The sequence below is a fragment of the Gopherus evgoodei genome, chromosome 12 (assembly GCF_007399415.2).
Source record: "Gopherus evgoodei ecotype Sinaloan lineage chromosome 12, rGopEvg1_v1.p, whole genome shotgun sequence".
Classification (NCBI taxonomy): Eukaryota; Metazoa; Chordata; order Testudines; family Testudinidae; genus Gopherus; species Gopherus evgoodei.
This window is the reverse complement of record NC_044333.1, coordinates 40,703,763-40,724,196: the sequence shown is the minus strand read 5'-3', so window position 1 is coordinate 40,724,196 and position 20,434 is coordinate 40,703,763. Positions and strand designations below refer to the sequence as shown.

At 61.8% G+C, this 20,434-nt stretch overlaps 2 protein-coding genes across 2 annotated transcripts in view; one reads left to right on the top strand and one right to left on the bottom strand.

The window, feature by feature from the left end:
* Positions 1-290: 290 nt before the first annotated feature.
* DPEP1 (dipeptidase 1) lies at positions 291-18,931 on the bottom strand. The gene is made up of 10 exons (XM_030582003.1): positions 18,757-18,931; positions 11,025-11,157; positions 10,130-10,262; positions 7,291-7,441; positions 6,935-7,004; positions 5,036-5,212; positions 3,964-4,051; positions 3,803-3,878; positions 2,229-2,364; positions 291-917 (listed from the first exon to the last, which is right to left on the bottom strand). The coding sequence occupies exons 1-10, from the start codon at positions 18,867-18,869 to the stop codon at positions 747-749; spliced, it is 1,248 nt and encodes a 415-aa protein (XP_030437863.1). The 5' UTR covers positions 18,870-18,931; the 3' UTR covers positions 291-746.
* LOC115660529 (sulfotransferase 2B1-like) overlaps positions 16,569-20,434 on the top strand; it is a 22,620-nt gene continuing 18,754 nt past the window's right edge. Inside the window, exon 1 of the mRNA XM_030582006.1 lies at positions 16,569-16,702. Coding sequence (XP_030437866.1) covers positions 16,648-16,702 — 55 coding nt within the window. The 5' untranslated portion in view covers positions 16,569-16,647. The remainder of the gene's footprint in view (positions 16,703-20,434) is intronic.

The window sequence follows — 20,434 nt, the reverse complement described above, 5'->3', positions numbered from 1 at the left end:
GATTGATTGGCCAGCTAATTAGCTAATGATTAATGGCTGCACAGTGCCTTCACCATGTAAAGGCTGCCACAGATCCTTACTTGCAGCTGGGCTCTTCTCCCACCCCAGCCTTGTAGCCCCAAGGGCTTCTCAGCTACACCTCTGGTGCCACAGGCGGGCTCTGCTCCAGGCCACTGAGCTTTGTCTTGGGAAGGACCAGGATAAAAGGCTCTTCCAAAGGGGCTTTTATCCAGGAGCCGTGTCCTGCTCCTGCCTTCAGCCTGGTGGAAAGCTGGGGGCTGGCTTTGGGGAGGTGTGGCTGGTCCTAGGTCATAGACTAGACAGACAGCAGGGAGCGGAGCGGAGCCTCAGCTTTAATTCAGGATTGCAGGCGCCAGCTGGGTGCAGGCAGATTGGGGTGGGACAGGGTTAAGTTGTGTTAGCTCAGCTGAGTGGGTTCAACCCCCAGGAAAAGCCGCATGGAGGCCCAGGTTGCCCACTGGCCAGAGGTGAACAGTGGGGCCTAGGCTGGCGCATGGCCACTTAACCTGGCTTTGATCATGGCAGGATGACTGAACCTCACCCCCTGTGGGCCCAGTGAGACTGGGAGACAGCGGGGCAGCAGTGCTCTGCTGGGCTCCCCTTCAGGGCCAGCCCCAGAGCGGTGGGGAGTCCCCGGCACTCCCCCTGTCCCCCCCCCACCCCCAGGCTGGCTCAGAAGTGAGAAGGTGGGGTCTGGGCAAGCGGGGGGCTCTGCTTCCAGAGCTCTACAGGAGGAGGGAGTAAAGGAGGGGGACGATGAGAGCGGCTGGCAGCATGCTGGGGGGGCTGGCGCTGTCACGGGCGGGGTACCCATAGCTGGTTCTGCACTGCCCTTCCAGTTCCTCGTACGCAATCGGCTCATCATCAGGTGGCTCCTGGGACAGACTGTCCCTCACCTAATGGGGAAAGGAAAGTCAGCCTTTCACAGTGTGCTGCAGAGGGGAGCCACGGCCGGCTCTGTGCTGCAGAGGGAGGCCAGGGGCCAGCATTAGGTCTGTGCCACAGAGCAGGGCTCGGAGCCGGGGGCTGGGGCTGTGCCGTGGAGTGGGGCTCGGAGCTGGGGGCTGGGATCGCGTCTGTGCTGTGGAGCCGGGGACTGGGGCTGGGTCTGTGCCGTGGAGCGGGGCTCGGAGCCGGGGTCTGGGGCCGGGCCTGAGCCAGGGACCAGGGCCAAGTCTGTGCCACGGAGCGGTGCTCGGAGTCAGGGGCTGGGGCTGGGGCCGTGCTGTGGAGCCGGGGACTGGGGCCGGGTCAGTGCCGTGGAGTGGGGCTCAGAGCCGGGGGTTGGGGCTATGCTGCGGAGTGGGGCTCGGAGCTGGGGGCTGGGGCTGGGTCTGTGCTGTGGAGTGGGGCTCGGAGCCGGGGCTGGGTCTGGGTCTGTGCTGTGGAGCCGGGGACCAGGGCCAAGTCTGTGCCGTAGAGTGGGGCTCGGAGCTGGGGGCTGGGGCCGGGTCTGTGCTGTGGAGTGGGGCTCAGAGCCGGGGCTGGGTCTGGGTCTGTGCCGCGGAATGGGGCTCGGAGCCAGGGGCTGGGGCTGGGTCTGTGCTGCGGAGCGGGACTCGGAGCTGGGTCTGTGCTGTGGAGCTGGGGGCTGGGGCCGGGTCTGTGCTGTGGAGCCGGGGACCGGGGCTGGGTCTGTGCAGTGGAGTGGGGCTCGGAGCCGGGGCTGGGTCTGGGTCTGTGCCACAGAGTGGGGCTCGGAGGCGGGGCTGGGTCTGGGTCTGTGCCGCGGAGTGGGGCTCGGAGCCGGGGCTGGGTCTGGGTCTGTGCCGCGGAGTGAGGCTCGGAGCCGGGGCTGGGTCTGGGTCTGTGCCGCGGAATGGGGCTCGGAGCCAGGGGCTGGGGCCGGGTCTGTGCTGCGGAGTGAGGCTCGGAGCCGGGGCTGGGTCTGGGTCTGGGTCTGTGCTGCGGAGTGGGGCTCGGAGCCGGGGCTGGGTCTGGGTCTGTGCCGCGGAGTGGGGCTCGGAGCCAGGGTCTGGGGCCGTGGGATGGGGACAGAGCTGCGGGGCAGGATCAGGATGGCAGGTGCAGGTTGGGGCCGCAGAGCCCCATGGCAGCACTGCTGGGTTAGGGCCAGGCTGCAGCGTGGTTCATGGAGGTGTGCCCCCGTCACACAATGGCCCAGGCAGGCATCTGGCCCTGCAGTAAGGTGGGGTGTGGGGGGCCCAGCGCTCCGTGCAGCGATTCTCCCATCTCTTCTCACTCACCTCCTCCACCTTCTTAAAGACTCTCAGCAGGTTCATGGCGAGGGCATCCTTCACTTCGGTTTCTGTCCAGTTCCTCCTCAGTAACTCAGCTATTAAGTCTGGGTATTTGGAAACATCCTCGAGCCCCTGGGGAACCCTGCAGGATGCCGGAAAGCATTGAGCTCACGGCTTGGTCTGGAGTTTACCAGGCCGGCCGAAAGCTCGGGGACCAGCCTGACCCTTGCGGAGCTCAGGCTACGGGACTCCCCTGCCGACATGGTTCCCACGCTCAGCTGGCCCAACTTGCAAAGGTTTTGCACTTAGGGGTCCAGGAGATCAGCGGTTAGCATGCGAGCCAGGCTGCCTCGGGACGGCTTCCAGCATTCCAGGCAAGGGCCCAGGCAGCAGGCGGCGGATCCCTGTTGATTCTGGGGGACATCAGAAAGCCAAAAGGGGCAATGGGGACACAGGAAGGCCTGCCAATGCTATAACACAGCCCTGCCTGGTTCATGTCCCCCACCAGTGCTTTCCCGGCTAACGCTTCTCCCAGCTCAGCTCTGCGTGTCCCGCTAAGAGGAAGTCACTGGTATCAGCCTGGATAGCTTATTTCCCCAGAGAAAAAAGAATGTGGGGGAGAGGAAACTGGGGGTGCACCCAGCCCCTGGCATGGGGGGCCCCGGTATGGGGAGGGAAGGGAAGGTGGGTTGCACAGAACCCTGGTCTGGGGGAATGCTGCAGGGAATCCATGCCCTAGAGGGGCCTGGGCACTATAGAGGGATGGGGCCCACAGGGAGCTGGTGGGAGGACGCCAGGAGCCCCTGGGATGTACCGCGAGCTCAGCCCACAGGAGCTATGAAGTGTGTGGCCCCCAGAGCCCCTCACTGGCAATGTGCCTTATCGCTAGGCCAGGCGTGGGGCTCTTACTAAGGGATTGTGCCTTGGGGAGGCCCCTCACCCAGCTCCCAAGCAGATAGGCCCCACAGCTGGAAGAGGCGGCGAGGCCTGCGAACAGGCACCCAGCCCAGGGCACTGTGGCATCCAGGAGGTGCTGCCTAGATAAGTGTCCTTGGGAGCTGGCTCACACAGGGCCTCCCATCTGTGTGCGCTGCCCCTCGAGGGAGAGACTCACTTGGGATGCCTTTGCGCAGGGCCCCTGAGCCGAGGGGCTAAGGTGGCCGGGGGAGCTGCAGCCTGTTGTTTCCTGTAGAGCCTTGGTACCAGGAGCTGCCCCAGCCCTTGGTTCCAGAGCTGGGGGGCCTGGCAGGGGCCTGGTGCAGGGGGAACATTTCTCTCCTAGGCTCAGTGACAAGCCATGACCCATTTCTGGGCAGCAAAGCAACCTGCAGCCCCTCGAGGCCTCGCCAGCATCTCCCTGGAGACCAGTGGGTGGAGTGAGACGCTGAGGCTCTGGGGCAAGCTCAGGGGAGGGACCTGCAGGAGGGCAAGCCCCAGATCAGCCTGCTCTGGGGTGCCATGGGCCCCAGCCTGCATGGCTGGGGGTGGCTCAGAGATGGCCCTGCCAGTGCTGCGGGGGGCTGGCTGTTCTGTGGGGTTAGGAAGCTCTCCCCATCTCCCCTCCATGGGTCATTCCTTACGTGGGCACGCCATCGTAGTCCCCACCAAAGCCAACCGCCGCAGAGCCAGCCACCTTCTTGACGTGATCCAGGTGATCTGCGGCGGGACGTGCCAGAGGTGAGCGGGCAAGGCCCAGTGTGCGGGTCCCCCCCACGTCCCTCAGGTCTGGCGCCAGACTCACCTGCAACCTGGGACAGGTTGGCAGCCTCCATGTTGCAGGACACGTACGAGTTGTAGAAGTTCACCATCACCAGGCCGCCCGTCTGGTTCTGCAGGCAGAGACATGCAGGCATGGGCAGCGGGTGAACCCCCCTTTTGGGGAGGCTAGACAGCCAGCCCCGCCCCCCACCTGCTGGAGCCCTGAGACCGCCCATGACCGGAGGAGCCTCGAGCTGCCCACTGGCCCGCCCCTGGCTGCACTGGCCTGACCCCCAAGCACTGGGCCACCAGCCAGCCCAAGCAGCTGCCTTGACCCCTGGACCGGCCTATGGAGAAAGGGAGCGAGGGCGGGGCCCTGGCCTGGGTTAGGGGAGCCTTAGCTGCCCCTGGCCCATGGTACCCACCGCCCATGCACACGGGTTCCTAAAGGCTGCAGCAGGCGAGGGCTCTCTGGACCGGGCAGCCCAGTGTCTCGGCTGCGGCTGCCGGGGCAGGGATCCCATGCCTGCCCCAGTGCAGGAGAAGCCGGCGGTGGTGCTGCTCGCTGTGCTGTCCAGGATGCTACTTCCCATTTAGAGCCCTGGACCCTTCCTGAAGTGATCCAGCCGGCAGGCTGCATGAGGCACCGTCAGCACCTCCAGCTCAGACACTTAGGTTCTCACTCGCAACCTGATGTTACCACTGGCCGGGTTCCCACCCGTGGCCCCTCGTGCCTGGGATCCTGCCCCCATCCCCTTGAGGCCAGGGATCCTCCCTTGCACCCAGGACCCCACCCCCTTATGCCCAGGATCCCACCATGTGATCCTGCCCCTGGCCCCTCAAGCCTGGGATCTCGCCCCTGGCCTCTAGCTCCTGGGTTCCTGCCCCCAGTCCCTCGCGCCTGGGCTCCCAGCAGGGCCTGCTATACCACATCCTTCCTGACCCCTGCTTGGGGGAGAGGACCAGTGGCTCGTGCCGGTTTTGCCTAGCGGCTGTCTCTGCAGGAGCTGCTCCTGCCCAAGAGCTGGTCCCTCTCTGCCTGAGTCGGAGCTGTCTGCCCAGGTCTCGTGTGCTGGAGGAAACGCTCATCATTCTGCATGTCCAGACCATCTTACCACCCTGCGGAGGATGTCGTCGGGCACGTTGCGCCTGTTTCTGCAGAGTTCATAGGCTGACGAGTGGCTGAATATAACAGGAGCTTTGGAAACCTCCAGGGCATCCTCCATTGTCTGCACAGACACGTGGGCCAGGTCGACCAGCATGCCCAGGCGGTTCATTTCCTGGACCACACGCTAGGGGAGCGGATGAGAGATAGGTATTGAGTGTGCGAGCCCCTCCTGCTAGGCACAGGCCACATCAGCGACAAGCTGGCCCCAGGGCCCTGCAGTCTGAGCAGTGGGACCTGCATGTTCTCCTGGGCCCTCCTCACCCACTTAGCCTCACCCCACCTGCCCGAGTGAATGGGACCTTGCCCCCTCCCCCTGGGCACAGCGCGGGGGGTCTGAGCCAGGGGACTTGCCCACTGAGAGGCCGGGGAGGCAGCACATCGAACGGGGACGGGGGTAAGACAGGGCAGGGACAGGAGCGCCCACCTACGTGTCCACTTCCACCAGCTCATTCTTGAGCTGCCCCGGCTGGTGGTGCCCTGCTATGACGAACTGGGAATGTTCTTAATGTTTTCTCTGAATACTATGCAGGTGCCTCAGTGTCCCCATGGCAGTTCTTAAGTATCTGGCAGAGCCAAGGGCCAGTGCACCTAAATGCCTGACACTCTGTCTCCTAGCAACTGATGGCCTGGGCCCCTCCTCTGCAAAGGTGCCAGCTGAAGGTGTTGGAGACAAAGGGATCAGGTGACCTCCTGGCTGGGAAAGGAGCTGAGCAGAGAGGAGGGGCTGGAGGGGTTTTGAAATCTGGAGCTGGCTGGGGATGAGGAGTGAAGTGCAGACGTGGGGGTCTGGCTCACTGCTCCGGAGAATGGACCCGACTGAGGGGTTTGGCTTGCGGTACCTACAAGCTCTGTTTTAGACCCTGTTCCTGTCATCGAATAAACCTCTGTTTTACTGGCTGGCTGAGAGTCACGTCTGACTGCAAAGTGGGGGTGCAGGACCCTGTGGCTTCCCCAGGACCCCGCTGGGGTGGACTCGCTGTGGGAAGCGCACGGAGGGGCAGAGGATGCTGAATGCTCCAAGGAGACACCCAGGAGGTGAAGCCATGTGAGCTTCTTGCCCTGCAGACAGTCTGCTCCAAGGGAGAGGAGGCTCCCCAAAGTCCTGCCTGGCTTTGTGGGGAGCAGTTCCAGAGCATCGCCCAGGTACTCCGTGGCACCTGCATGTGTGTAAATCGGGGTGAGCAGGGTTGGGGGAGACAGACGTGGCCTGGGCTGAGGACTCCATGGGCAGAGCCGTATGGTGCTCTAGGAATGGGACAGTGCAGTGGGGCAGACGGCAGGGCTCTGGGGCCCCTGGGGTAACATGGGGGGAGTCAGCCCACAGGATCTGAACTTCACCCCCCAGTGCCAGCCGAGAGCTGGGCAGAGGCACAGAAACCGTCAGGCCCTGGAGGTGAGCAGCAGCCAGGTTTCTCTGCCCTTGGCAAATCACAGGGGCTGCAGCTGAGCGTTGGCTGGGGCAGGGGGATGACAATGGGGCACCAGGCATCCCAGAGAGGCCGTACAGCGGGGTCAGGAGTTTGCACTGCCAGGCTGCTACTGGCCTGAAAACACTGCAGTGGCTTTGGGAACGTGGCCAGTGATTGGCAGCTCCCGTGGTGGGAGCCGGGCTGGAACAGCCCCTGCAGCAGCATGTCTGGCGGGCTGTGCTCTGGTATGTGGCAGGAGCAGCCCCTGAGATGCCAGCAGCGCCCCTTCCAGAACGGCCGGTCCCTGGCTGGAGAAGTGGGAGGGCTCTATTCCCTCCCCATCCCCACAAGGGCCTCCAGCTGAGAGCTCCCTGCCCCATGTGTGAGCATGGGGAGGTCGGCCTCCAGCCCCTCAGGTAGGGGCCGTTCCCACTCACCTTCCCGAATTGCGATAGGCCGTTGTGGACGGGCTGCTCCTGGTCTGTGTCCACCAGCCAGTTGTCCACCCTGCGAGCCAGAGCGCACACATCAGGCCAGCGCCTGGTGAGCCCACGCGGCCTGAGCTACTTATTGGCCCTAGGCTGCTGCCCACCCCCGAGTGCCAGCACCGGGGCAGGAAGAGGCATTGGCCCCCCTGTGGGCACTGGGACCTGCACTGGGACTTACTCACCTGGGGAATCCCTGGGTCCCTGTAGGTCGTTCCAAACCCAGCAGCCCCCATTCTTCTGCCCCCTGCATGCCGACCTCACTGGGCCCAGCAAGCTGCCCTGTGCCCCAGCGCTGGGGTCCTTACCAGGGGGTGTTGCAGCTGTGGGCGAGGGTCATGTAGCGCACCCCCAGCCGGTAGAACATCCGCAGGGTGCCCAGGCTGCTGTCCATGGAATGGCCGCCCTCCACGCCAATCAAGCTGGCAACCTTCTTTGCTCGGAAGGCATCTTCTATGCCTGCAAGAGCAGCATTTCCCAGTCTTGAGTCAGGGGCAGGGGGAATCCCAGCCAGCCATGCCGGCTAATGGGTGCCAGGTCACCCACTAAGGGGGTTGCCCCAGACCTGCTGAGCTCCCTTCTGCCTGGCAGGCCCTAGCTACCCTTGTGACGAAGTGGGGCTGTTCTTAATGTTTCCTCTGAATGCTGTATGGGGGCCTCAGTTCTGGCCGACACTCCGTCTCCTGGCAACTAATGGCCTGGGCCCTTCCCCCTGCAAGGGCATGCTAAAGGCGTGGGAGAACAAAGAGATCAGGTGACCTCCTGGCCCGGGGTAGAGACATAGGCCAGAAAGGAGGAGCTGGAGGGGTCTTCATTTGGGAGCTGTCTGAGGACGAGGAGTGAGGGCAGATGGGGTTATCTGACTTACTGGGCCCCAGAATGGATCCAGCTGAGGGCTCTGATTCTCTGTACCTACAAGCTCTGTTTTAGACCGTGTTCTTGTCATCTAATAAACTTCTGTTTTACTGGCTGGCTAAGAGTCATGTCTGACTGCGAAGCGAAGTGGGGGTACGTGCAGGACCCTCTGGCTTCCCCAGGACCCCGCCTGGGTGGATTCACTGTGGGAAGCGCATGGAGGGGCATATGCTGAATGCTCCAAGGTCAGACCCAGGAGGTGAAGCCGTGTGAGCTTCTTGCCCTGAAGACAGTCTGCTCCAAGGGAGAGGAGGCTCCCCAAAGTCTTGACTGGCTTTGTGGGAAGCAGTTCCAGAGCATCGCCCGGGGACTCTGTGACAACCCTTGTAGGAGACCTCGGAGGGGCTGGCTCCTGACAACCTGAGCTCCCTGCTACCGACTGCTGGAAACCTCAGTAGGCTTTGCACGGGGCAGGCACGTCTACCAAGAGAGACGGTCCCCCCAGACACACACATGGCAGGGTGCCAGGGAACTACCTCCCTGTAGCGAGGCGGTCTGGTTCCCTGCTGCCACGGAGAGGGATGAGCCTCTCTGGACACCAAAGTGGGCCAAGCCAGCGAACCCTGTGCCCGCCCCCCAGGTCAAGGCGCAGGACAGGAAATTGTCACGGAGTCCCTGCGTGATGGTCGGGAACTGCTCCCTACGAAGCCAGGCAGGACTCTGGGGAAGTCTCCTCTCTGTGAGCAGACTGTCTCCAGGGTGAGAAGATCACATGGCTTCCACCTATCTGGGTCTGACCTTGGAGCATTCAGCATCCTCTGCCCCTCCGTGCGCTTCCCACAGCGAATCTGCCCAGGCGGGGTCTTGGGGAAGCCAGAGGATCCTGCACCCCCACTTTGCAGTCAGATGTGACTCTCAGCCAGCCAGAAAAACAGAGGTGTATTAGATGACAGGAATACGATTTAAAACAGAGCTTGTAGGTACAGAGAATGGGACCCCTCATCCGGGTCCGTCCTGGGAGGTAGTGAGGCAGACACCCACGTCTACACTTCACTCCTCGTCCCCAGCCAGCTCCAAACTGACTCCCGCTCCAGCCCCTCCTCCTCTCTGCTGTCTCCCTTTCCCAGGCCAGGAGGTCGCCTGATCTCTTTGTTCTCCAACACCTTCAGTTGGCACCTTTTGTAGAGGAGGGACCCAGGTCATTAGTTGCCAGGAGACAGAGTGTGAGCCATTTTCTGCCCAGACAGTATCACATCTGCTCTCTAGGGATCTGCAACAATCACACTCCCTTCTCCCATCACCTAGATACGTAAGAACGGCATGGGGAAACTGAGGCACCCACATTATGAACATTCCCACTTCGTCACAGAAGTATAAAAGCCCGACTCCAGAGCTCACTTGGAACACAGCCACCGGAGAGGCCAGACGCCTGTGGCGTAGCTCCCAGTTGGGAGACCAGAGCAATTGGCAGCCGACCCGAGGACTGGCCAGACCAGCCAATGCCTGATGCTAGCCTGAGCCCAGAGATGCTGCCAAGCCTGCTGCTCAGCAGTTACCCCGAGGAGCTGCCGAGCCAACCGTGCGCCAGTTACCCCAAGGAAGCCATGGTGTGTGACCCCGTGGAGGATGCCATCCAGACCCAGGTACTTCTAGAGGGAGAAGTAGGAAGTAGCCTGAGGGCAGCTGACCCTAGTCTGGCTGCAGCACTGCCAGAGCCAATGTCAGCGTGTTGCGGTCAGGATCCCACTGACGCAGCAGTGGGTTCTCTGCCCCTGCTAGGGCCCCGGGCTGGGACACAGTGGAGTGGGTGGGCCTGCGTCCCACCTGCCACCCACCTAGCGGGTGCCAGTCACCCTCCCTCCCAGGTCGCTCGGAGCCAGGAGCCTGGGGTTTCCTGTTCAGCTGTTTGCTCAGCCCTGCCCGAGGGCCTGTGCTACTGACAGCAAGTTGCCCGCCCTGACCCAGGGCTGGGACCGGCTAATATTGGCTGTTTGCCACTCCGCCAGGCTAGTTCCCGGACACACCTGGCCGAAGGAGCGAGGTGGTCTGGTTCCCCGCCGCCCCAGAGGGGGCACGAGCCCCGGCCGAACCCCCTACACTCCCCTATACAAGGGGCTGGCAAGGACCATGCCCTGACAGGGTGCTGGGTGCAGAATGGCAGCGGCTGCTAGGCAGGGAGGTCCCCCTCACCCAGCTCATTCGGGGCTGGGATGCAGCACTGGCTGTCCTTGCTCCACTCCTGCACTCCCCATCCTCCCAGGAGCCGGGCAGGGGCTGCGCCCCATCGCTCACCTGTGCTGTCGGTGACACACACAAAGGCCTCGGGGTACTTGTCGCACATGCGGTGAATAACGTCGATCTGCTCCAGCGTTCGCTTCACCGCGTCTTTGTTCTGGGTATCGCAGGGCACGTAAGCCGCCCAGAACTGAGCAGGGAGACAAGGGGGGCGTTAAGGAGCCCAGCCCTCCGTGCAGGGCAGTGCCGTGGGGCAGGGCAGCTTCAGCTGCTCAGGCGGCTGCTTTGCCTCATTCATTGCCACCTTCAACCCACACCCACCCCAGAGCCAGCTGTGGGGCTCGCTCAGTATCTGGGACTGGGTGGGTGGGCGACATGCACAAACCGCCAGCTGCTGCCGCAGGGGTCTCACCCTGGGTGGGCACAGACCCAGAGAGGTCAGGCAGCTGCTGACGGCCATGGAGCGTCAGTAGCTCCTGGCTCCATCCCTGGGCTCAGAGCCTCTGGGAACTGCTGTGAAGGTGGTGAGGGAGGCCCTGCTTTGCCTGGGGGCTGGGCTGGATCCCTGGGCATCAGGGAGCCGGAGCCTGAGCACGGTGGAAGTGAAAGCAGCTGTGCTGGGGAAGTGCAGGCAGTAGGTGGGTGACAGGGGCTGGCTTCCTCTGGCCCCAGGAAAACTCCAGCGATTGCTCAGCCGAGAGAGGGCCGGCTGCCCTGCCACTGGGGCTTTCCAGGGAGCTCTCCTGCTGCACCGGGCTGAGTCAGACTCATAGAGGCTCCTCGGCTGGATTGCGCCGGAAAGCCCTGCCTAGTCCATGCTCCTGGAGTCAGGGTTGTGTTCCCTGCTCGGCTGCCTCCACGGGGGTATGAGCGCTGCCAGTTGAGGGGGGGGGGCCTTGCTGCGAGCATGGCTGTGGCTCTGTGGGCCGTGCCCGTGGGATGTGCAGCCTACCTGCCCCCCCACGTGCCCACTCTGCAGCTTGGGGATGTTGGTGTGGGTGTCGTTCAGCAGGGTGAGGTTTGCCGCTGCCATGCTTAGCCTGTTGTTAAACAAGTTCAGCAGCTGCCAGGGGAGGTCGTTGTGTCTGGAAAGAAAGAGATGAAAGTGAGGGAGCCTGGGAGCCATGCTCTGGCACCCCCACATGGGGGGGAGCCCCACCCACCCTGCCTGACCCCTTGGGGCAGGGGATCTGAGTGGCTGGCATGAGCCCTCAGCCCAGGGAAGCCTGGGCATGGACTGTCACCAGGCAAGGCTGGCGCGTAGCACTACCCAAAAGGTGCACTGGTGCGAGGGGCAGCTCCTTCCGGGACAGATACTAGGGCTGGGCTGTCCCCATGTTTGCAGGGGGGCCAGGTCCCAACAGTTAAACCGGGTCACCCCCTGGCATGGACGCAGGGTAACGGAGCTTTATTCTGCTGCTGGGACAGGACTAACCACACTCCTCTAAGCACATTTATCCCAGAGTAGCTGCATCCGCGGGTAACACCAACAGAGCCCGGCCTTGGCATACACGATGGAACTGGGACCTCTGGAGTTTAGTGCATGAGCCTCTATTGCAGGAGCTAAAAGCCAGCTGGCTGGTAGCTCAGGCTGTAGGGCAGACTCATTAATTGCTCTCTGTGGTCTCGGTGCCACTGGATGGGACAGGACACCGCACCCAGCAGGTGTGTGGTTTACACACGCTCGGGGCTTGTACCTTTTCCATTGTGCCCAGACAGTCGAAGCAGCACAAGCTGCTTTTGTAGACGAGGCCTGGTGAGATTTAGTTCCTACACACGCAGGCTGCAGAGCTGTATCGGCCTGGGGGGCACCTGATACCCACCCCTTCCCCTGCACCTTGGACCCCTTCTCTGCTGAGCATCGCCCCAGCTCTGCGTTTTCAGCCACCCCCACCGCAGCCCCACAGCCGGCTGCAGCCAGCATTTGGAACAGGGGCCACAACCATAACCAACTCCTCTGGGCTAGCGCCATTGCTGCTGCCCACCCGACGCCCAGTTTTGTTGCTGTTACATGAGTTTCGAAGCAAGAGACAGCTTGGCACATGCCCACCCACCTGCGCGCTTTCCTCCCATCTCTGCATGGCAGAGACGGGCCCCTCTCTGCACTGTGACACTAGCAATGCCCGGGTGTCAGCTGGCTTCTGCACAGCCCGAGGGGAACGGCCACCCCCACTGTTCCCGTCCCAGCTCCTCCGAGCCTGCTCAGCAAAGCACCTGAAGATCACTGGGCCCCATGCCTGGAGCTGGCTGGCCCCTCTGCGGCCAGTGAGACCTGAGCTGTAGCCCACGCAGCCGACACACCTTCGTCCTTCAGGTGCTGAGTGCCCAGGGCTGGCACTGGCTCCCCGGTTTGTGGCGTTTGCCTGCTGACCTGCCCCTGCCTCAGTTCGCAACTGGCAGGTGCCTGGAACCTGCCTGCCCTTAGTAGAACCGCTCCGGCCATGGCTCCAGTCCCGAGCATGGCAACATCTGCCTCCTGCACCTCTGGGAGCCCTGCCCTGCTCTCCGCATGTGAGCAGAGACGCAGGAGCCAACGACCTCTGTCTCCTCCCTGGGGCTTCTCTCCCCTCCTTACACTAACCAGCCTGGGCAGAGGCCGGGCAGGAGGTCCCAGCAGCCCAGCTGAGGCTGATTAACCCTCGCAGTGCCGTCTCTAGCCTCACTAGACTTGCGTCTCTTCCCAGCGTCTGGAGCAAGGAATCTTTAGCCTAAGATTAAATGGCTTTTTCTGCAGGCTCCCTGTTTGTGGCGGTGTCTGGAGCGAGGGGGGCGGGAGATGGCAGGGGGCTGGGGACAAAGAGCTGTTAAGGTTGCTGGTGGCTTGGAGGCAGCCAGGAGGGAGCAGGGCTGGGCTGCAGGCAGATTAGGGAGCATGATACACAGCAAGCAGCTGCCTGGTGCCCATGGAGCTCAGGGGCTGCAGCAGGGAGGATGCGGCGGTGGCTGGAGTCAGGAGGTGCCGGATGATCACGATCACTCCAGGGAGGCGCCGCTGCAGACCAGCTAGACAGGAAGAGTCAGATCCCTGGTGGGTCGGAGGTGGGAGGATGCCGTGAGGATGGGTCCCATGCTGGGCCTTTGTCATTCCCAGCCTGAGCCGGTGGCCGGTGCCATCTCACTGCTCTGTCCCCCAGGGCAGCAGATTGCTGCCCTTGCTCTTTGATGAGATGCCTGTTCTGGCTCCTGGGGGGCTGGGGAAGTCTCTTCTCTTGGCCTGGGGCACTGGAACAGAAATTATGTCTCCATCTCTCCTTGGCCCGCTGGCTGCACAGTCATGTCCCCGGGCATGGACTGGGGTCTCTGCTGCCCACTCGTCAGCGTTGCTTGTGGCCAGGAGGTGCCATTGGGTGAGAGCTGGATGTAGTTCTGGGCAAGTCCCTGTAGTGATGGGGCTCAGCAGTCCGGCCATTGCTGGGTGGGATTTGTTCTGCCTGTGACTCTCATACTGGCGGCTCAGGTGCTTTCCCCTTTGGTTGTGCCTTGCCCCTGCCGGTCCTTGGGAGCCATGACGGAGGAGTGCACCGTGTTTGCTCTGGTGCTTTGCTGCACAAGGGCCTGAGTGTGTTTACTGGTGGAGCAGGCAGTCCCAGACAGTGAATGCTCCTGTCTGGGTGCCGCTTAGGAGCGGGTGGGGATCAGCCCAGGTCTGCTCTGCAGCCTTTGTTGCTGGTTGGTTGCAGAACTGCAGATGAGAGGTGAAATCCTGCCCCAGTGAAGTCCAGGGGAGTTTTGCTGGTGATATCAATGGAGCATCCATAGGGTTTTATCCAGTTAGTGTAGGTGGGCCTGAATTCCTCCCCATGCAGTACAGAGGGTTGGATGCTGTCCTCCTTCAGGAGTTCTCTTGGGGGTTGTGTCCAGGTAGTGGTGCCTCCTGTGCATAGGTTGCCAACCCTCCCAGATTGACTGGGAGCCTACTGGAATTGGCATTGATATTCTGGTGACTACTGAAAGCAATCCGGGAGATTTTAATAGGCCGCTAAAAGTCCGGTTGGTGGCACGGGGGGCTAAGGCAGGCAGGTGCCTGTCTTGGCTCAGTGTGGTTCCCAGAAGGGACTGGCATGTCCAGCTCCCAGGCGGAGGTGTGGCCAGGGGATCTCCACACACTGCCCCCACCCCAAGTGCCGACTCCTCAGCTCCCATTGGTTGGGAACCATGGCCAATGGGAGCTGCAGGGTGGCACCTGCGGGCATGGGCAGTGTGCAGAGCCACCTGGCTGTGCCTCCACCTGGGAGCCGGACATGCCGGTCGCTTCCGGGGAGCTGCCTGAGGTAAGTGCCCCCCAGCCTTCACCCCCTCCCATGCCCCAAACCCTGCCCCAGCCTTGAGCCCCCTCCTGCACCCAAACTCCCCCCTGCACCGCAACCCCTTGATCCCAGCCCAGAGCCCCTTCCTTCAGCCCAAACCCCTCATCCCCAGCCCCATCCCAGAGCCTGCACCCCAAGTCAGAGCCCTCACAACCCTCCCGCACCCCAACCCCCTGCCCCATCCTGGCGAAAGTGAGTGAGGGTCGGGGAGAGCGAGCGATGGAGGAAGGGGGATGGAGTTAGCAGGCACAGGGCCTCTGAGAAGGGGTGGGGCAAGGGGGGGCTCAGGAAGGGGCGGGGCAAGGGTGTTTGTGCACAAGTCCCCTGCAGAGTTTGTGCACAAGGCTGAAACTCCCTGAAGGTCTGTGGCTGAGGCTGACTGACTGTAACTCAGGGCCGGTTCGATCTCTGTAGTAACATTTGACTCTTATTGGGCTGTTTGGGGGCTTTCTCTGGCTGTCTTTCCCTCCCTGGCAGGAGGTTTCTAGATGAGGCACAGGCCTCCGCTTGGAGGCCTCCTTGCCTGCTGGTTGTTTTTCCTCTCGCACTGGACAGCTCGGCACATGGATTTACTGAGGTCACATGTGTTCCCTCCAGTTCCATTTCTGCGGCAATTTAAGCTTCCCCGCTGAACAAAAAGCGTTGGGAAGGTGATGTAGCCAGCGCACATCCTCCCCTGCTGGCTATTTCTCTCTGCGGGGTGAAGCATTTCCTGGCAGGGAACCACTTTGCCTTCCTGGAGGATGTCGTGTGACTGGCTGGCTGCCGTGTGACGCGGGTGCTAGGGGAGTTTGCTGCTGTTGCGTGGCAGTTGGTTGGGGCTGCATTTGTACACTGGGGTGACGGCTCTGCCTGGCCCAGCGGCATGTGCCCGCATCTCAGCTGCCAGGAGCTAGGCTAGTGCTCCCCAGGGGCCCCTGGCACCCCCTTCATCCTCTCAAGCTTTCCCACCATGCACTTCCTTAGGGCTGCCAGTTTCGGCTGGGCGTACGCCTGGAGGTTTCATCACATGACATAAGCTTTAATTAAAGATTAACCATTAATTCCTGGAGATGCCAGGACATCCTGGAGTGTTGGCGACCTGATGTTCCTTTGGCTGCTGCCTAATCCCCAGCCGAAGGTGGCAGGGATGACACCGGCTGTTACCCAGCCTGCGTTCCAGGGCCACCAGGGTAGTAGCGGGGGCTGTGTGCTAGCGACAGAGGCCTGGCCCCGACTGCTCTGCAATGGGTCACTGGGCTGTGTGAGCCAGCGCAGGAAACGAAGCCCCAGGAGAGCCCCTCCGCTGGCTTTGCTGCAGGGGCTCCTAGGAGCAGCTGACCCCAGGGAAATGGATTGGGGACCTCCTAGCTCTGTGCTCAAGGGCGCTGAATTAACTCTCTCACTGCCGGAGCACAGGCGGATACAGGCAGGGCTGTGTATTGCTCCATGGAGGGAGGGCAGTGCCTGGCCTGGGAGCGCATGCGGCCCTGGCACAGGGGTGTTGTACAGCAGCCAGGAGGTAGCTGCGATGGTCTCAGATGTGTATGCAGAGACCCCTACCCCTGCCCCTGCTCAGCATGCGAGAGAGCCCAGGCGAATGCCAGCACCCGGCCAAGCCACCATTCAGCCCTGACAGCAGCCAGAGGTGCCCAGATGTTCCTGTGTTACCGCCCGAAATTCCACCCAAGCCAGTCTCCCTGCGCCCCACTGGAGCCAGAGGGGAATTGCCCAGCGAGCCCATTATGAGCTGAGAGGCTGGAGGAGTTTTTCTTTCCAGGAGTTTTGAGTGTTTCTCTTTCCTGGGTAAGAAACTAATCACAAGAAGGAAGGCAGAGGGGTTCCGAGAGCCGATGGAAAACCCCGCAGGGAACTCCGCAGGCCATGGCTCCAGCACTGCTCCTGGCAGCACCGACCTGCTCTGAGGCTTGGGGAGCCATGGGGAGGTGCCTGGGAGCCGCCCAGCACAGCGGGGTGGTTGGCAGCAGGCTCCTGCTCGGAGGGAGGCAGCTGCCATTTGCTGTGGTGCTTTCCTGGGGGTGGGGGTGGGGTTAGTTACTGAACTGGCTGCCTGTGAGTTTCCTCTCCTCTGGCCCTGCCCCGGCACCCCGACTAGCTGCATTTGAGGCCAGCTTGGTAGGTGGGCTCAGACACAGCTCATCCGCTCCCCGGGCCAGTGCAGGATTGCGCCCATGGTGGGGTTTCAGAGGTGGTCTCTCTTCACCTCGAACTGGCTCCTGTCAGGCCCCTGAGAACCGCCCTGGCTGCACCACGTCAGCTTGCTGATGTATGCGTCTGCCACTGCCGTCATTTAAGGAAGTGTCACACAGCCAGGGGAAGCAAGGTGTGTGCCGCGATGGCAGGGGCTTCTTCCCCTTTCGGTCTGCAGACGGCTCCCCTCCCATGTCACTCAGCACTAGACGGCCCTTGGGGGTTATTTCTGTCCCTGGTCACTGCACCACGGCCTGAGAGCTCACCCGGGTTGATGGCTCCCTCTGTGCTGTGCCAGTGGGGCTGGGGCCCAGGAAAGAGGAGGGGTTCCTCTGGCTCTGTCAAGCACCAGCCTGCAGGTCTCAGCCTGGGGGGACCCTCCTCCCTTTCTGTATAGCCAGGGGGGTCCTACCCCTTCTTTCTGGTGTAACCTGGGGACAGGGTGTGGAAGGGCTGAGGGCCCCTGCTCAGGCTCCTCAGGGAGTGGGAGGGCCCAGGGCGACGCTGCCCAATTTGCAGCCCTCAGCCACTCTGAATGGGGTGAAGAGCCCAATAGGAAGGGCTGAGGAAGGGCTCACCCTGCAGTCCAGCCCCCCAGGGCCCGCCAGGACCGTACCTGGCTCCTCACCGCTGCAGGCTCGGGTCAGTCTTCCATGGATATGGGGCAATGCCAGCCCTGCAAGCAGGACCAGCTCCACTGGACCGACACACACACGGTTTGGTGCACCTGCTGGTGGCTATGCTGGAGGGGCCCAAGGCAGGCCTGGGGGGCAGTGACCAAGCTGGGGACAGGAGCCCACTAACAGAGCAGTAGGGGGAGGGGCAGCACCGGTCACTGGCAGAGTGACATGGGTGGAAGAGCCCCCTGCCTCCGTGACTCTCCCTGGGTGTGCAGGTCTGTTGCCTGCTCTGAATCTCTGGCAAGCCCAGAGCCCAAGTCTGTACCAGTAACAGTCCCAGTCCCGGCGCCCTGTGGCAGCTCTGGCCTTTGCCTCTAGCACCGCTCGCAGATCAGCATCACGCTTACCCTCCAACCCCCAAAGCCAGTAACTGCAGCAGCCCCCTCCCCCCCAGGCCACACACCCGCCTGCCTGACCAGGCCAGACCCTGCACTTCGTCCCCCTCTGGGCTCTGGCTTGCTGTCTGCAGCAGCTCCAGGGACCCGGGCTTTCCTTAGTGCCAACGAGGCCGAAGGAAATACAGAAACACCGCTGGCTAGCGGTGACCTCCTGGCGTGCACTGGGGACAGCAGCTCCTCTGGGGCAGGCCCAACTGAGAGTGGGAAGCCCTGGTGGGTCCCTGCAGCCAAACCCCGCCTGCTAGAAAAATGACTCAGTGCTGGGGTTTCTCCTCCTGGTCTGATACAGCCCCCCAGCTTTGTGCCTGGCACACAACGGAACGGATGTGGTCCTTGGACCGACGCTCCCACCTGCCTCGGGGTCACTGAGGTGCTCCCTGCCTGACCTCACAGGGTTCTCCCCCCAGCGATGTGCCAGCAGGGCTGGGTTTCCCCTTTGTGTTTCGCAGTGAACTGATGGTGTAAGGTAACATGGCCTGGTCCTGATAACCCACCACATGCAAATCCACCCCGCCCTCCCATTCCCTTGGGGCATGCCAGAAACCCCAGCGTTTCCTGTGGGGCACACTGAGCAGGTCCCTGTGGAGTTCTGAGCCGGGGGCTTCCCCAGGGCTGAGGCGTGCTGGGAATGGAGCCGCGCAGGGCTTTCATCACTGGGGGTTTCTCAGGGAACTGAGAATCCTTGAGCGGGTAAGAAACTTTCCTGCTGGATAAAGCTTGTGCACCCTGGCTTCCCCTGAGCCAGGAGCTGCACAGAGGGGACGACTCTACCCCTTGGCAAGGAAAAGCTCCTGGAAAGGCTGACCGCTCCCTCAGGAGCCGCGTGGTGCCAGGGTGGCAGGCAAGCTACTCCTGCCATGGAGAGCCTCTTGCGCCCAATGAGGACTCACTCCTGAGCCTGCATTTCCACTGCCTGAGTTCGGGAGCTGCTGTGCGCTCAGACTGGCCTGGCCTCGTGCCACGCAGTGCTGAGAATATATCCCCTGCCCAGCCCTAGGGTAAAACCTATCACCCCCCTCCCTCTCCTGCAGAGCTCAGGCGTTTTCCCGCCAGGGGACATTTCCCAACTTGCTGAGAAGAGGCAGGGAGCAGCAGGGGCTGGTACTTACCCATCTATTAGAGGAGTCTCGGTCATGATTCTCTCTGCCGCCATTCTGTAAAGCTCCGCTGAGCAGAATGGGAAAATGGATACAAGCAAGTAGCTGCACAGCATTGGCTTCATGGTGGCCAGACAGCCCAGCCTTGGCTTCTGATTCCTCCACCTCCAACCTTTCGCCAGAGGGGTCCCTCTGCGCAAATGAGACTGTCTAGTCCAAGACCAAGATCTCAGAGATGTTCCTCTGCTTGGGAGGTCACGTTCCTTGGAACCTGGCTTAGTCAATAAGTAACCATGCTGGACCATAAAGCAATCCGGAGCCATCTCTAGCCGGCTGCACCTTAGCCTTGCCATACATGATCTCTTCACAAAAGCACCCTGTACAAAGTGTTCAGGGCACACATGGGGCAACCCCCACACATGGTCTTGAAGCTCGGAGCCCATCCCACTCAGAAACGTCATGCACAAGCAGCAGCTTCAGGCACTGTCCTGCAAAGACCACGTCTACACTTGGAGCTGGGGAGGCGACACGTGTGCTAGCTCTTTGTGCAGTAGGGCACCAGAAGCAGCACAGGCGGTGTCGAGTGTTAGCACGGGCCAGCTGCCCCAAGTCCATGCCTACAGGGTCCAGGTGGGTTGGTGCTCTTGGTAGCTAGCCCGTGCTGTGCTGCCATGGCTGCTGTTCTTTTAGAATGTCACCATCGATGGTGGTGGTAAGCGTGTAGCTGCTTGGGTGCGGGGCGGAGAGCGAGCCGCATTCCATCTGCTAGGCCTGATTAGCTCGGTCCAAGAGAGGCAAGTCTGAGGACACATGGGGCCGGGCAGGAGACTGGAAGTGCGAGATGCCGCCATGATCCCTCATTTACAAGGCATCTAGAAGAGCTGAGTGCAGCCGGGCTGCAGCCCTCACTGTGTGCGGCCAGGCGGCTGTCACTTGTCAGAGACACTCTCCTTCCTAGAGCAGCAGCTGAGGAGGGAAGATGCTTTTGAAAGAGGAGAATGTTGTGGTGAAACCATGAAAAATCAGCTGGGGCAGGGCCTGCCACTGCTTTCAAGGGTCTCTTTAATTCCACACATTTCAGGCCCAGCTGCCGTTTGCCGTGTCGGTCCCAGGACATTAGTGAGACAAGGGAATCACTTTTATTCGACCAACTTCTGTTGGTGAGAGAGACCAGCTTCTGAGCTTCACAGAACTCCTCTTCAGCCCAACCTGGTCAGTCTCCTTCCAGCAAAGACCATGGCCCTCAAGTTCCCTCCATGACCCCTGTGTCTAGGGGACTTTGGCTAGGGAGAGGGGAAGTTGGAGGGCTTCCCCTTAGAGTAAGTGTGAGACAGAGTCGGTATTCCAGACCTTCCCGGCGTGTAGGCAGGGATTGCAAACCAGCAGAGTCCATGTACTAATGGCCGCACTGTCTGGGCTCCCTTGCTAATGATCGAAAGCCCCCCGGGGTTTGCCCAGACTTGGCAGGTTTGTTTGCGTTCAGGTTTACACAGAGAGCATTCCCTTCTGGGCCTGGTGCCACGTTCCATTCAGGTTGTACCCCTGCTGGGGTATCTAGTGGGGCACATACGCCCATCCTCAGCTGATGGCACCTTTCCTGATTGTTGGCTGTGGCAGCTGGTGGGGAGTGTGTGGAAGACACAGGTCTAAAGTGCAGCGTGTTTCTAAAGGAGATGCCAAGGTGATGAGC

Excerpts from the sequence above, each read along its gene's own strand:
- DPEP1 (XM_030582003.1), bottom strand. The coding sequence starts at position 18,869 with ATGAAGCCAATGCTGTGCAGCTACTTGCTTGTATCCATTTTCCCATTC. Across the intron at positions 2,365-3,802 it reads GACTACGATGGCGTGCCCAC|GGTTCCCCAGGGGCTCGAGG; the intron begins GTAAGGAATGAC and ends GGCATCCTGCAG. Across the intron at positions 918-2,228 it reads TCTTTAAGAAGGTGGAGGAG|GTGAGGGACAGTCTGTCCCA; the intron begins GTGAGTGAGAAG and ends TTTCCCCATTAG.